A 17,575-nucleotide genomic window follows, 5' to 3' on the forward strand; every position below is an offset into this window, starting at 1 on the left:
TTGTCGAGGGTTAAAGACTGTTTCCTTCTGACAAAAACTGCAGAGGGAAAATGGATTTCACTGTCTTAATCCACGATTGTGTCCAGTGTGAAAGAATTAGGGACATCTAGTGGTGAGACTGCAGATGTAACAAATGGGAGATTCCTCCACTCATTCCTTCTTTTCCCAAGTGCTTCAGAGAACTACAGTGGCTTTTGTTTGCCAAAAAAGTACATACTGTATATAAGGCTTATTCTCAGGCTGCTAACACCAAACTATTTTCATTTTAAAGGGATTATACACATGTACAAATGTTGTTTTGTCTAGTACACTCAATAAACACACAAAACTACAATAAGCACTAAATGTTACGCACTGAGCCTTTAAATCTTACCCTTAATAGACTAAATCAAATAATGTAAGAACAGTTGGATTTACTGTCTATATTCATTTGACTTCCTGGGAATGTTTAACATGGCTGAACTAATATTATGTCATTTAATGCTGTTGATTCTAAATTGCCCACTGATTTAAAAATGATTATATCTTCTCTCCTCATAAAAACCTTACCATCATTACAGTAAAGCAACCTCATGAAGTGTAATTAGTATTTTATTATAATTCTTTTTAAACATCTTGCAATTGCAGAGGTTGAGCCCCCCCTGAAAGTTGGACCCATTCAAATTATTTCTGATAATAAGAGTGAGTAATAAGAGAATAAGGATCACAATGCATGTGTAATGCGTGTACATTATGATTTATAAGATTCTCTGTTGGGGGGGGGGGGGGGGGCTCATGGTTGGTGTAGTGGTTAGCACTTTGCAGCAAGAAGAGTCCACGACCTGGTTGGAACAAATAAACATGGAGATTAGGTAAACTGGACACTCTAAATCATCAGCAATTCTCAATTCTCAAAGTGTGGTCCGTGGACCACTGGTGGTCCGTGAGGTGACAGGCAAGTAACATATCATGTTTTAAATTTTAAAATGTCAGTGATTTAATGTCAGTCTTTCTCTGCCTGTGACATATGTGTGTTGTTTTCAATATCAAACCGCAACCCTTTTGGGGATTTTTTGAGTTAGGTGGTCTATGAGTGTTTTTTTATGTGGTCCTTGGTCTGAAAAAGTTTGAGAAACACTGCTCTAAATTGATCATAGGTGAGAGTGGATGGTGACTTGTCCAGGGTGTACCCTGCCTTTCACCCTTTGTCATCTGGGATTGGCACCAGTGACTTCCGTGACCCTTATGATAAAGCAGTAAATGAATGAGTCAGTGAGTGAGTGAGGTTCTCTGTTGCACAAGTGCACTGCTCACAGCATGAAGGGTTTGGACGAAGTGAGGTGTGGCAAAGTCGCTTGAGCAACATCAGATTTTTGCACAGTCAACACGTGTGCGTGCGTGTGTGGCTGTCTGCAGATCCACACATGGTGGTTACATGTTGATATTTTGCTACCTGAGGGGGGGAGGACTGTACTTCTGCTGAATTTTAGGACATGACGTGCACATGTGTAAGTGACTGATGGCAGCAGGCTCAAAAAGGCATGGTTGAGAAAGTGTAAAGTATGTGTGCCCTAAACTGTGTGCACATGTGTCTCTGTGTATATGTCCGCACAGAGGAATATGTAAGCGTATTTGTTTAGGAGAGTGAAGTGCATGACTCAGCCTGAGGTAGGCAGCTCATGTTTGTTCTGCTTGGCAGGCAGCAGCGATGAGATCGAATGAACCCAATCATTAGAAGCTCTGGGCTTTATGTCTGCCAAAAAACACACACAACCAGCTCAGAAATCTTAATCTGTAACTCTCTTCTCCCATCTGGTTTGATTAGGTATTAAAGTACTGATTGCTTTGATTGCGACCAAAATAAAAAGGATATTGTATTGTCAATTTTACTTGTTACACTCCATCTTAAACACGCATAAGCAGAGGATAGATGGATTATTTCTTTACTATACTGGAGCCACTAAACTCTCATTACAGGAGGAACACGAAAACGAGCTAGAGAGAATGGCATTGCCGTTAATGTTGCAATGGCTCCTCGAAGCTTATAAGCTATCATCTGATCCACTCACTGACCACCAAATTTACTGTGTGACTTATTGTTGGTGCCATCAGTACTTTAGTTTGACCTTTAACAGGATTTAATAATTGTGTCCTGGAGACTGTGGCCCTCTCGGGTTTCCCGTCTCGGATTTCACTGTCAGATAAGTGTTGTGTTGCAGACATAAGCTCACAGGTTCATGGCCTGACATTTGTTGTTGTTATGTACACAGGTTATGGCCCGTGAACTGAGTTTAAGGACATTTTAGACAGATGCCTGGTCAATTAGGGGAATAACTACTCTCGCTGGCAACTACAAGATATTACTCACGTCGTAGATTGTGATGTTTGAATTCAGTGACTCAGTAATCTGGCGGTGCATTAACTGTACCTCAGAAAGCCTTTTTCTGCCCACACACTTCCGCTTTCATCCATGAGACGTCTCCGGTTTACATGCACAGACCAAAAGCTTAAGTGTGACCATGAAAAGCAAATGTTGTTTCACAGCCTGGAGTTGAAAGATACCATCTGCTCTGCTGTTGTTACCTAACAGCGTAAAGGACAAGCCTGTACCTGCGAGGGCTGATGATGAAATGCGTGTGCGTGTGTGTGTGTGTGTGTGTGCGCGCGCACATGTGTGTGTGTGCTTGTATTTACCTTTTCTGGCATTATCACTGACCTATCTAATTCAGTTCAATTCAATTCACAATTCAAACACTTTATTTGTCCCCCGGGGGCAATTAAAGGGCGCAGGGAGCACCACATAGGACAAAGACAGGACATGAGACATCTAACCAAGTGCAAAAACATAAAACAGCAATGTAAGTACTGTCCGCAGTGACTAATCACAAATTAAGTGCTTACGGTAAGACACAATGCCGTGTGCATTTTAGTCATAGAGGAACTGTCTGTGTGGAAACAGACAAGGAGAGGTTGCGATGCTGGAGTAGGGAAGGGTCAGAGTTCAGATGGGGGGGCAACAGTGGCTCGGCGACGGTAGCTCTGAGCAAAACTGTAGTGTAAAGCAGCTTCGAGTGGCCATCAACACTAGAAAAGTGCTATATAATGCAGACAGACCAGATGCTAGACTGCTGTGGCTCTCCTCCTCTGTGTCCTGCGTGCTAGACGGCCCAGGCTATGTCCTGATGAACAAGGGTTTTTACCCACGCTGCTACCAAGAGCTGCCATAACTGTACCTGTCACGTTTGATGCTCAGTGCAGTCCCGCCTGTCTGCTGCTGGACCTGTAGTCTTCAAGGGGCCCAAAACCTGGTCTTAATAAGGCAGAACCTAATTCCTGGGAAGGGAAAAGCCTTTGTTTAGGCTGACCAAATAAATGGAAGCCAATGAGAGTGTGTGAAATGTCTTCTCAAGGATGTATTGTAAGGGCACAGCTGTACTTTGTCATGACACGTTAGAATTTTGACCCACGCTGCACCCAAGAGCTTCCATAAACTGTACCTGACGGTTATGTTCCGTGCAGTCGTGGCTGTCTGCTGCTGGCAATGTGTGTTTCTGCACACCTGGCGTAATGCGGCGTAATGATACCTGTAGTAAGTTTGCCCTGACTGAGATGTTCATCTATCTGTTCACTTAATTTAAAAGCCTGTAATTGCCACCATTCGGCGAGAGTGATCATTTACAATGAAATACATCAGGGGATTTCTTGAAAACACCTGTCAGGGCGAGATAATGAAAAGTGACATGTGGTGGTGCAAGCGGATATCAGCATCCTAACAAGGAAATTTAAGGGTATTTTAATGAACATATAATAAACCACCTGTGATTGTAGAAGGAAAGGAGTCGACGCTTTCACTCAATTCTAACCCGTTTTTTTACTTAAAGCCTTTGTTCCGGCGTCTGTGCATGGGAACTGATGTCTGATGCAAATGATCATCTTTCCCAATGCATGATGATCAATGTGGCAAATTACAGTGCAAACATGTGCGATGTAGAATAATTACCATTCATTAAGATACAAGCACAAGTGCTTTCATCTATTTTTTTTTTTAGAGCAGACAGGGAAAAAGACTGAGTTATATGTTGCATAGAAAATGATTAAGTAAGGGGGTGAAAAAGGCCATCAGAGCTCACGGATGGAGAAGGAGACACAGACAGATATGAGACAGAAAAAAAATGGTGGCTTGACAGTGATTTCATATTAATACTCTACATTAAGAGCTGCTGTGATTAATAATTTATCTGCTAGGAAAATGTAGTGACTTATGCTCCTGGCAGCCTTGTAAAGTTAAGCCCTGATACGAATACAGTTGTTGGCTTAATTCCGTAAGTTTGGATAACTGAGCTTGAGTTTTATTTAGTTTTATTGTGTGTTTTTTTTTTTCTGAGCACAAACTGGCTTTATAACTAATCTCACATTTACTATTTGTACATTTGAATCTACTCCGGTGCAGTGTTTTTGCCGTCTGCCCTGCACACTGTCATAAACTGCATTATAAACTCTACAGTACTGTGTAAACTTGGTGCCTGTCTCTCTCCATCTATATTCCCCATTCTCCTGTGGCCCATCAGCAATGCACTGTGGAATCAGAGCATTCAACACATGTATTGCCTGGAGTATTGTTCGTTTTTATTGTTTAATCTTTCCAAATTTGTTGGTTTGCCGAACGCGGTTTACTTCATAAACGTGTGCTTGTCCCACATGATCCACATATTGCAACAGAACAAAGACAGGTTCCACTTCTTTCTTTTTTTTGGTTCTCTTCCCTTCATGTTAACCCATCTGGATTATTCCCCCGTCCCTTTATGCTTTGCTTTGCCTCTGTTACGTCTCACTCCTTTCTCTTGGAGTAAAATCAGCCAGAAGTATTTTCAAAAGTTTCTCTGACTTGCCTTTTGGATCCATCAAAACAGAGAGCTTTTGTTTAGTTATTTAGAATTTCAGACAGCATTTTTTATAACAAGGCTCATAGCATCAATGAGCGCCAACCGTCTGAACTCAAGACTTATATAAACAAATCCAGGGCATGCTGAATGAGCTACACAGCATCTGTGATTTGAAGTGGCACTTGCACCTTTGTGTGAATGTATGCATCCATGTGGAAGTGTTAATTGCGTCCACACATTCCTGTGCATAATGCTGACGTGCTGAAGTTATGTATAATAAATATGTGTAATAAATCATTCACATACTTTTGGGGTCACAACATGAAAATGTTTGTATGATGAAATAACTGAATAAAACTCTGTGCACTGAGCCCCTTTTGGCTGACACCATCTCAACATATAACGCTGTAGGGATATTAAATTATTCACATTATTTATTATTTGAACAAACGGTCCTCTTTGAGTCCCATGCAGTGCTCAAAGGTTATGAAGGACACTCTTTAAGGAGGCTGAGGCAATCGAGACTTATCTGGGAGACGGGAGCCGGACCCTGTTACGAGGTGCGTACAATGCAGACTCCTCAGTTTCCATGGAGACCTATTATGATCCCCGGCATCCACTGTACTCGCAAACATTCCTTTAGAAAAACATTGCTTTTTCTCGAAGCAAACATTCTTGTGGATTGTCGCCAAAATCGGCCTGATGAGTCAAGGAGGAGCTCATCTTCCGTCCTAACATGATGCTGCTGCACTCAGGAACTGTTAGAGCTGCCTTCGAGCTGCCTGCCTGTGATAACTGTGCTATAACTCGGCCATGTAATAAGCAGCCAGAGGAGAACTGAGCTAATTTTAGGTGCAGCGATATGTAGACCAGGTGTAATACAGATGGCCTACCTAGCCAGCTCTGTTACGCTGTATATTAATTCAGCAGTGTTGGACTTATATATATGGAGAAGCTGAGCCAATAAGCCACGTAATTTATCAACGTCTAATCCCATTTGAGCGTACCTTTTCCTGGCAGCCAAGCCTGTGTTTGTATTCCTTTTACATGCACGCTCTTAATAAAAAGGGAAAATGTTTAATTTTACCTCATTAAAGTGTTTGTTTATCCATAATTCTGATGCAAGGTACTGTATACAGTGTAAGGTATATGCACACAGCAAACTAATAGCATTCGGTAAACATCTCTTTTGGTGCCTCTGGAAAAGAAGTTTTATCTGCACTGAAATTTATGAACACAGCCAGGGAAGGGGAATCATTTCTACTGGTCCCAAGGAAAAAATAACAAAACCAAACAAAACAGTATTCATGTTGCAATAAGACAGTTTTCAGAAATTAAAATTCCCTGTTGATTAAAAAATACATTAATAAATAATGCTATTGCAGTTATGTTTTGTATACCTATGCAAGGGCCCGGCCATTTATTCATGCACTTATTACATATAGGAGTGAGCTTCAGCTTTTGGGAGTTGGCACATTTCCAAGTCTATATTTCAGTCCTTTCCCTAAAGAAGAGTTCCTTCCAAAGTCTCTCACCAAAGCTGCATTATAATAGCGTGTGCGATTTTCTGTTCCCCAGCTAACGCCCCATTCACCCGTGTCTATTTCGAGAACCTCCTAATAATGTAGCCGAATCGATAAACCTGTGCCTCTGTCAAAGCGATGCTTATCTAAATCAAAGCGGGAGGATGAAACGTTCAACTTGTAAAGTCTGAAAGGTGAAATGTAAAGTGTGCTGACATTACTGACAGTTCCCAAACAGAGTGGCACCTCATTATGTTGGCTGCCAGAAGTGCGCACGCATGGTAGGGTGTGGAGTAGGGGGAAAAACAGGAGGTGGGATTGATGTCAAATTTCAGCGAGTGCTAAACTATGAATGACAATGAGACTTTTGTGATCAGTGTGAGATAAGTAAACAGCATTAATGAAAAGAATGACATTTACAAAGAGGGGAAGTTTCTCGACTGCACTTTATAAGCTGTGCAATAAAATGTTGTCTTTATTCAGCCTCAACTTACTTTTACAACTGCAAAACGCGGAGCTTCGAAAACTGGTATACTATATTTGAAGCCTTGTTTAAGTGGCAGTGTGTAACCTTTGGTGATCGTTGTTATTAATGTTATTTATTCTGCCTCTGCTTTGTGAACAGAAACAATTTAACAGTCGGTGTTTACATGCGGAGGAGAAAAAATATAGCTGTATCTCGCTTTAAGCTAGCGGCGAGATGGACGATGAGATGGAATCGTGCTGTCATCCTGTATGTTTCGTACAGGAAGACGCCACCACCTTTTGATTCAGGAGAGCTTCTGGGTCAAAGACCGGGAGGAAATGTTGGTGCACGCGCAGAACACCAAGTCCGACTCCAGTCCGACTAAGCGCATACATGCTGGAGTAATCAGACTATGAATCACGTTATCCTGGTATGTCCGACTAAGACTAGCTTCATTTTAGTCGGACTATGTGTTTACGTGACATTAAGAAAACCGAATTAAGTTGGACTTTTAACATGCATGTAAATGCGATGACAGTGTGCTGCATCCTTCAGCTGAAAACAGGCTCTGTCAAGCAATACTATCAGACGTGAGGGAGCGTTTGTCTGTATACAGCAGCAGTGTATAGTTTTTGAGTGGTAGATTTCACTTCTGAATGTTTTTATGGCTGCATTTTTCTATTTTCAGTCATAATCCATTGCAGCCATTTTTTTGACTCGCTTAATGTTCTTGTTGCCTCCATCTGTCTTGGCATAAAATGAGTCACTTCCTGTGTGCAGTGCCAAAACGTCATTGGGCGGCATGAGATCTTAACACTGCTATACTGAGAAAATACAGAGAGTTGTGTGGAGCTTATGGCCCATTTATACTTTACGCAGAAGACGGAGATGGAGACGGACGGAGAGTTTCATTGTGCGCCAAGCAGGTGAGCCTACGATGATGGACGAAACGGAGCAATACCACCGGAAATAGTGGGGGCAATATAGAGTTAATAGTCCAATCAGTGAGGAAAATGATGAAGAGATTGCTGGTGTATCCCTGCTGCCAGAAAACAAGAGTGACTGGCAGTGGATATACAGAAATGCTGAAAATGCCGTTCATCCTCGATCTCTCTCATCTGCAACACCAACGAGTATTATTCCCTATTAATGGGACGACTTACATTCAGTGGTCTTACCCTCCACTGCCACACAATCCACTCGTGTTTCAGTCTACTTCAGATTAATCACAATAAAAATGAGCCCCTTTAATGGTCGCTATGTTGATCGACACTCCCCTCTAGAACTTACACTTCATTTCCAGGCCACTTAAAGTTATTAGCTGTAGGCAGGTTTCAGTGACTCTTATGTGCTGTTTCTATTCCTCGATCACCAAGGCACGGACGAGACATGTAAAAGTTTTGCAAATTTATTTCCACTTGCCACACAACCAGATTATGTTTCCGGTCACATATATCCAAGCCTCTCTCGGAGGGACAACACACGAAAATATTCCTTTGATGTTCCAAGTTGGAGATGAAGGTTATACTTTAACATAATGGTCAAAAAAACCTTTTCATAGCGCAGCTTCTAACGATCATAGCTATCAAAGGTATCAAAGCTCCACGGTGACCTTTATCTAATAACATCAAAGGTCCACAATACCACATTCCTTTCCCCTTAAGTAGTTTAGGTGTGCTTAAAATTGAACTCCTTTAACTGTTTAACATTTTATACTGTATCACATGTATTAATCGTTTAAACTAAATGAACACAATACGTTCACTTTCATTTACAGTAAGTAATAAAGGCACATACAAACCTTTAAAAAAATATGCAGCAATATAAATAAATAAATTCATCTTTTATCAGTCCCACAGGGGAAATTCCTTCTGTGCATTTAACCCATTCTCTACTAGAAACCTTCCTAGAGTGAGGAACAGCATGCAGCCACTGAGCAGCGCCCAGGGAGCAATGGGGGTTGGGTACCTTGCTCAGGCTTACCCCAGCCATTTTTAACCCTCTGCTTACAAGTCAAGTTCCCTTTCCACTTGGCCATGGGCTGCCCCAAAGTTTAGATCCCTGACCGGGAATTGAACTCGGACAGCGGCGGTGGGAGCACTGAATCCTATCCACTAGACCACCAGGGAACATAAACCAGATGAAGGATGCAATCAAACGTGAAGTCCTTGAAGAGATACCACTTTCCTAGCTAAAAATCTTATGATTAATAGACAATTAAAGTAAAATAGATATTACACTTTTAGCCACAGACCTTTATGAGGTAACCTATTGAGCACCTTTCATTTACACATATTTTATGGTGAACAAAAACACATGTTTAATAACCTATATTGAAACACCCCCCCCCAGCTGTCCCGGCTGGCCTAGATGAGGATTTAGATTCAGAAATGCAGATTTGTCCTCTGGAGGATGGTGGTTGGTGTCCCCCACGGCCGGGGCGTGGCATTTGCCGGGTGGGTGGGGGCAGGCAGGCAGGCAGCACGCCGATAACTTTTCAAACCGCTGGGACAAAACAAGTGAAATGCCAGGCAGGAACAAGGAAGTGGCGTTGGATTTAGCGGGACTCGTTTCTTTGTGGGACCAAATCAAATTAGTATTTTTTGTCCAAAACAGATTCTCATTAAGCTTTGGTGTTTGAACTCGTGAGTGAAATAACTTCAGGTGTTTGTGGAGCATTCATTTGCTCAAGTGAAGTGTTGATAGGAGACTGGGAAGGAAAAGCAGTGTTTTAGAGTTAAAATAAGTGTCCTTTGATTAATTGGGATTTATTGTGTCCGCGCACAAAGCCTTGTCTGCTCCATCTAAAGTGCCCGCCCACAAGGCTCTTTCCTACACAGCGATAGTGGAAGACGACTGATGATCACAGTCTACGGGATTTGCCGTGGAGGACGCCGCGGAGACTCCTGTCGCTGCCGCCGCCGCCACTGCCGCTACTTGGACTCCGATTTGCGTTGCCGTCAGTGAAGGAGGGGGAAGGATAATTATCAATGACCTGTTCCCAGTGTGACTCCACAGCGCCAGGACTTCTCCGATCACGTCTTGTTGCGTCTCCTGAACGATTACGCGTCGCTCTCTCTGGACTTAAGTCTTAAACCGAGTGGGAATCGCCTCCGCAGTCTCGGATGCGTAAACGGGGAGTGGGAGTGGGTTGGGTCGCCCAGGCGCCTGGTATACGCACACGTCGTCAGCGATAAAAGCAGATAGGTGAGGGCGAAAGCGCCAAGACTGTGGTGTTTGGGTTTTTTTTTTTTGCACCACCAGGAGGAGGAGGAGGAGGAGGACACGGGAGAGGTGAGCCGGACACTGGCAAACCGCCGGGACTCACCGGCTGCGGATGTGACTGTGAGAACCCTGGGATTCCTCTTCCTTTCTTTCTGAGTCAGGAGCAGCGGTTTACCACATTATCAAACCTCGGCCAGACACCAGCCGTTCTGCTTCTCTGAAGGGGGAATAGCTGCTGGAAGTGAATCTGCGGGGCAACATAAACACACACACACACACACGTATACACAATGGCAACCGGTGCGCTCCTGCTCGCCTGCGCGCTGCTTGGTAAGTCTCCCGAAGAAAGCTGTCAGTCTGAATCTGTGTGGTTGTGTTGTTCACTCACTGCCTGTCACATTGAAGAGGTGCATGTGCGTCAGCTGTGTGTCAGCCACAGTACGTGTGTGTGTGTGCGTGTGTGTGTGTGTGTGTGTGTGGATTTCAACAGAGCAAACAGCAGTCATCATGAGTCAGGTGGATGTAGACTACATCGATAATCGCTGCAATAGTAACAGATGCATGGGAACAGATGCGTGTGTGTGTGTGTGTTGAACTAGGTTAATGTGATATTTGGACTTTAGTCACAGATTAATCCTATACAGTCTGACCTCCTGCATTGACGAGCTGCCTTTTGGCATGGCATGGTATTGTTCGTAATTAACCCACACACGTACAAGCTTAGTATAAAGTACACATATAAACACACGCACACACACACTGCATTGATTTCTATTCATGTGGACAGTCTTACTAAAACCTTATACTTAATCTTAACTGTGCCATCATTAACCTAACTCATTTTGCATCAGAAATTAAATTATTCCTCACTGGGACCAGGTTTTGGTCACCATGAGGACGGCTGGTCCTGAAAAAGTCAGTGAAATGAGCACACACACGCACACACACACACACACACAGACCTGAGCTAGATTGACCCTCGCCAAAACCGTAACTCCAACCTCATCCTAACCAAACCTCCCATCTTACCTCTGACCATCTGATCTTACCACAGCATCACACATGAGATTCTGCGTCATTATGACCCAAATCTGGTCCCCACGAGGGGCTACTGGACTGAACGATGTCGTTGTTTTGAACAGAAAAGGTCCTAAACCTGAACACGCATTACAGACACACTTGAGTCCCACACCAGCAGCACCCCAGGGTATCAAGTCATCCAGTGTGGGTGAAGACACCGTGTGCAGCTTTGATGTGCAGGTTTACGGATAAGTCATCCCTGCAGGTGAAACAGCTGTGTTCAAACACACACACACAGACACACACACACGCCCATTGACAATCAGTGATGAATAGGAATTAGAGGGATGACTGCTTACACACACACACACACACACACATACGTCAGGTACATTCTGCCCGTGTGTGAACTGTCCCAAACAAACACCAGATGGCTTTCCTGGTCCTGTATTGGGAGGCCAGGCTGTTGATGCTACTGGGGACTGGGAGGTGGGAGTGGAAGTCAGCCCACTGGGGGTCCCCACTTTGCCAAGAGGATTACCGGCCTGCACCTTGCTTCACGTCCAACTTTCGCTGCTTAAGAAATCACTTTCTCTTGTACGGGGGCTGCAAATGATTTCCAGTGAGAAGCTGAGAATGATTGTTCATTGTGGTGTAGAGGCGAATGCGCACGGGCACAATACAGATTGTATCTACAGTGCAGGCTGGAAAACAGAGGTTTTTTTTCCATATTACATAATAATCATGAATCATGGTTACATTGGAAGCGGTTTGAGGTGGTGAAGAACAGAGTAGAGTTAGGAAAGACTATCTTTTGTTTCATGTGCGTGACTGTGTGGATCATTTGCATGAATCACCTGCGAGGACTTGTGATATTTCCCAATGCCTTGCCACCATTATTGTTGACATCAACTTAACTTTCCTGTGGTATAAGATGCTGTATGTTGCATCCTCCTGAAAATGTATATGCATGAACATAACGTGTGCGTATGCTATTGTATTTCACGTCACATTTGCAACATAATCCATGGTATGTCTTATTTTACAGTGTGTGTGTGTGTTTGTGTGTGTCAGCTTGCAGCACTTGAATTTGCGTCTTCCAGAAAATGATGATAAAGAGGAGGATGGAAGCTTTGTCAGGTGGCGACTGTATCTGTCATCGTTAAAGCCACGGGTGCCACTTAGGCAAATCTTAAATCAGATGTGATTTATGGTGCCGAGAACCTGGTGTGAGTTCTCATGATTATTCGTGGCATCGGGGTTTATGATATAAAGAGTTGCCTGCGGGAACAAATATTCATTAGACTCACAAACAGGCTGCCATCCTTCGCTCCTATTAAGAGTAAGGACGATGTCATGTATTTGGCGTGGTGCAAGCGTGTGTTTGAAACTGGCGAGAGGCAGCATCAAGTACCCCCAGACATCCCAGTTTATATAACTAAATTGAAAGTGTAATACGTGCGAGGCTGGCGGGTTTAACCGTGAAATGTCTGAGTGGGTTCCATTTACTCTGCCGACACGAGAGAAACCACCAGTCGGCCAGGTTTTTCGATGAGCTGCCACCGGTCCTGTATCAGCCGGTCTCAGAGCGGCGCCACATCATACAGAAGAAAATCGTAAAAAGCTTATGTCTGTCAAGATGCTAATTTCTGCCACTCGCACTTACTCATGCGCCTGTCACAGCTTGATGTTTTAATATGTGTCGATTGGCTCTGCCAACATGGAAAGACAGGTGCTCTCTTCACCCTGTCGATACAATATGTGAACATATGATGGAGGAATTTGCACAAATGCACATGAGAGGTTTTGTGGTAGTGATTGGAAAAAATTGGCTGCAACGTTGAATTTTAGCGGGATTTAGACTTAAAACTACAGTGATTTACCCATTAACCCATTAATGCTGCATATGAGTGTCAGTAACTGACTAAACTCTGCTGTTGCAGGATTTTTATATTAGTCTAGCTTTGGTTTTCATGTATGTCTGTGGGAAATAAAAATAGATGAGCAGACCGTAAGCATGATTCCTGTCTGCATTATTCAGTTTAGTTATTATTAGTTTCTTTATTTCAAATCAATCGGCTGTGTTCAGCTAGGACACCAAAGTGGTGGAACTTCAGAAGAAGTCGAGGGAAAAACAAATGGAATACACAATTCAGACTTTATAAAGAAATAGATAAAACACCACAGACGGTTCTTCATCCACCATCTTTTCGCCCTCCCTATGCAGTTAGCTGCTTTCTTGCCTCTTTGTGTTTGAGAGAGATTTTCTTTTATAATTCCGTTTCATTTATTCCATTTCTTCAGTTATTTTTTTTTTTTGATCAGTTATTTCACGTCGCGAGAGAAAGTGAAACAATAACCTGTTATTCTGGCTTATTACATTACCGTTGATTGGAAAGAGAATGCCGAGAGAAAGAAACGAAAGAGAGCTGTGGTAATGCTGTCAGACTTTATCAGCAGATAGATTTTAAAGCAAGCCCTACATAATTGCCCCAATCAAACAGCATAAAGTGACTTAAGAGCTCATTTCCATTTTAGACATAACTGCTGAGCAACCTCACCCCCCAAACCCAACATTTGCTTAAAGTCGGAATGGCAGCACTTAGTATAGCCTGCCTCTTAGATTTGATTGTCCATGTGGTGCTCTGACTGTCACTAAAGCTTGAGAGGACTTGGGATTCAAATCATCACAGTTTCCATTTTGGCATTGCATACTTTTAAATCCATATTATAATTAATGGTGAAATGAAAAGGAATCTAGGAAGGAGATACTTATACTCGGTCATCATTATTTCTGTTGTCTCAATGACCTCTAATAGTCATGGGAATGTCTCGGTCAGTGCTGATGCATTTTGTCGGCATTCAGAGTTTGCAGTGCCACTCCCCAGTGCCCATCCCAGCCTCTCCTCTCTGTCCCGAGCAAGAATGACAGCTGGAACCTCAAAATGGCAGGGGTATTCAGTTAGTTGTGTGTGTGTGTGTGTGGTCAGGCCATGCGTCTTCTCCGTGCTCGAGTCAGCTGGTACGACAGTGGGAATGCTCTCCATATGTTTGTAAGCCTCAGCTGACATGAGGCGGAGAGCAGAGTCTAGACAGCGACGCGGAAATCCGATAAGTCACTGTCTCGCAGTTTGTATATGTGGTCCAGTATTGTGTGTGTGCTACAGAAAAGTTTGGCGTGTGCGTGCTTGTGTGTCCTCAAACACAGTTTTTCCCAATACCATTGTTGACTCAACTGACAGAAATACAGGAGGAAGACAGCCATTTTGCCCATTTATCACCAACCGTGTGGTGAGTTTCCAGTAAATATTCATTAAAGCTGGGATCCAGAGCGACACAGGACATTTGTAGGTCAGCGTTCTGCTGTCGGTGAAGACTGCAGCTTCTTATTAGTTGTGGATCAATAGGGCTAAACCAGGGATGGTGTCGCTGTGCTGGCATGGGTGTGTTTTGCTCGAGGGCAAGACGAATGCTGGTAACTAGTGTGTACTACCAACAGTGCGAGTAATTGCCCTGTAATACAGACATCACAGTCAGCCACCGAAACTCACACCCGACTGACACAGCAGTTTTACTGCAACCCCGACTGTTTTTTGTTATCCTGTTCCCCCTCCGTCTGTCCCTAAAGGTGTGTTTGGGAATAAAATGGTTTAACCCCCAGTCGAGTTCCCCGAAGAGATCAGTGAATCATTTGAGGTCGAAGCAAGTAAACTATAAGCTATTGCTATCTGAGCAGTACATTAAAAGTTGGTCGTGAATAATCACGGCTACTTCTCCTCGTGCAGTTCCTGTGTTTTTGTAAGTGATGATCCTCCCCCGTGACCCAGATCTGAGCTGTTCCTCTCTCTGGTTCTCATGTGGAGATGAGTGTCTGTGTGAAGTGTAACAAAGTTCTTCAGGGAGACTTCCTGCCTGCCACAGTGAATCAGTAAAGTGGCTGTAGCTGGAGACTGAGCAGAGGCAGTGTCTGCTTTGTGTTTTGATTTTGACTCTCTCGGCAGCACCTCTGGTTAACTGTCAGGACTGTCCCACGTCGCAGCTCTTTGCCAGGATTGCATGTGGCTGTGCTGGCTCATCGCTACTCACCTGAAACTTGTCTTATGAAAACAACACAACAACTTAATAACTGATTTGAAGCCCATATGTTTTCATGCACACTTGAAGCTATACACCTTTTAATTGGACTACTGTGTACAGCTAGTGAGGAATTGATTTATTGAACGTAGTGTGTCTGGCTCCGCTACACTAGGTGGCGATATGAGCCCTTTTAGCTTGTTGCTTTTAGGCGGTTAATGGTTTACCTGTGTCACAGTCGAAAACAACTTAAGATGATGGCTAGAGCAGTTAAGGATTTTTCGGTGGGCTGTGGTGCCGGAAGTGACGTACTGAGGGCCGGCTGCCAATGAAATGCCGGCGCCGGCAACTAGAAGTCCTGAAGTTTTCACTAAAATAGAGGATTTTGAAATCTCAGAAAAGTGGAAGAAGAGACTGCTTCTAAGTATATCACCTACAAGAAACGACTCAATGTCGCGGAAAAGAGCAGGGGTTTAGGGTCAAAAAATGTCACGGTAAAGGCTATATTTTGTAGGCATCGATGGCTGTATTATTCAGCTAGGTCCTTGGTTATTATGGCCCTCAGTACGTCACTTCTGACACCACAGGCCTCCGAACAATCCTCCAGCACCACCACCTTACTACCATCTATGAACTTAGAAAAATGAAAATAGTCCATCATTCAAAAAGAAAAAAATGCACCAGTCTGGAATGTATGCTGTTTTTCTGGCTTGTTGTCTTCTTCTGTGAGTTAAAGCCCAGGGGTGGGGAACTATGGATGATGCGCAAAGCCCTTAGGCCATTTTGGGTCTTACTGAGGATATACATGCTTTTGTGATTTGACTCCTAACTGCGTTATCTGGGTGTGATAGTTCAACCCTGAGATATTTGTTTTCAATTTCAGTCCCACGTGTATATGTAAAGTCAAGGTTTAAGTCAGACTAGCACAGTAAATCAGTTTTTCTTCCTCACGTCATGTAAATGTACTGTGAGTGTTTAGTCGGGCTGATTTGCGTGGATCTCTGCCTCATATCACTGACACACTTAAGGGTACTCCAGCTACCTCCTCCTCGTCCTCCTCCAGTGAATAGCCCCTGACCTTCCTCCCCCACTCTTTTCTAAACAATACTATGTCCAACCCACCTCCTTTTCAAAGAACACTATTAAGAAATTGCCCTCAAGTGATTCTGAGCAGATATCGTCTCCTCCATGACACTATCAGAGGAGAGATCTGCATTTAACGGCAGCATTTACATCAGAGTTTTTATGAGCACCTTCCTCGAACAATTAAAAGACAAAACACAGGCCCCTTCCCCCGCAGGCTTTTTTGTCTATTCCCTCCACCTCTGTGGGTTTGTGTTGGGAGTGATGATGATGATTATAATGAGTAAGATGACTCCACTTAACTCCTACACACACACACACACACAAGCTCTGTCCAAATCCACGGGCCGGATCCTCGTCGACCAGATGTTGTTAAAATGCATCGCAGCGCAGCGACGTAGGCTGTCCCATTTCAATTTGATTCATGCACTCCTTCAAATGCGGGCCGACGTTTGCCTGGCCATCAAGGATACGTTGGGTGGATTTTTGCCAGCCGACCATATCCCAGAATTCTTTGTGCGCCAGCGTAAGAATTGATGAAATAATTGGTATGTTTTTTGGGACATAGCTATTGAAAGAGAGGGAGAGAGAGAGATCCACAAAGAGCGTAAGAGAGAGAGAGAGAGAGAGAGAGAGAGAGAGAGAGAAAGAGCCCACAGTGCTCAGAACTGTTGTCCTTCAGTGCAGCCACACTCCCTCTGCTCTCTGTTCATCCCTCCACCCGAAGAGATGTGGGAAACACACCAGGTGCTGTAACTATGGCGACTGATCCCCACCTGCACACTGCTGATGATCTACTGTGGTGGTGATAATGTTCAAAAATACACATGAGTGTAGTAATAAATGTCGCCCCCCCTCCCCCCCACCCCCACAATTTAGAACATTCACACACTTTGCCTTTTATGTTTTCCTACAAGAAAAGAGATGTGCGTGTGTTTGTGTGAATGCGTGTGTTGTCACTGCCTGAAAGGCAAAATGACTGACAATGGAATGGAAAAAAAAAATCTCTATTTGAAGTCGACTAATTAATAGTAAATTAGTTTCCTTTCCAATCTGCTGGCGAAATGTGCAAACGTGGAAAATGATAGCAAGCTGTCAATCACACAGAATCGAAGTACTGTACATAAAACCGATACAGCTGTCGGGCTCGGTTGTACACAAGCACGAGATGGATAATGACTGGAGATAGCGGAGTGTTCACGTTCTCTGAACAATAACTAACTCAAGTCTACTGTTCTGTAGCTCATGACAAGATAAGGCCGAGCCTTTTTGTTTTTGTTTGCCTTGCTTGGGTGAAAGTTTTGTCTGGATCAGACGTGGGA

General features: G+C 43.6%; 1 protein-coding gene across 1 annotated transcript in view; it reads left to right on the forward strand.

The window, feature by feature from the left end:
• The first annotated feature begins 8,607 nt into the window (after positions 1 to 8,607).
• The window catches only part of igsf3 (immunoglobulin superfamily, member 3), a 75,375-nt gene continuing 66,407 nt past the window's right edge, over positions 8,608 to 17,575 (forward strand). The window contains exon 1 of the mRNA XM_058616417.1: positions 8,608 to 10,406. Within this exon, the coding sequence (XP_058472400.1) occupies positions 10,367 to 10,406 (40 nt within the window). The 5' untranslated portion in view covers positions 8,608 to 10,366. The remainder of the gene's footprint in view (positions 10,407 to 17,575) is intronic.

The sequence above is a fragment of the Solea solea genome, chromosome 2, assembly GCF_958295425.1.
Source record: "Solea solea chromosome 2, fSolSol10.1, whole genome shotgun sequence".
Taxonomy (NCBI): Eukaryota; Metazoa; Chordata; class Actinopteri; order Pleuronectiformes; family Soleidae; genus Solea; species Solea solea.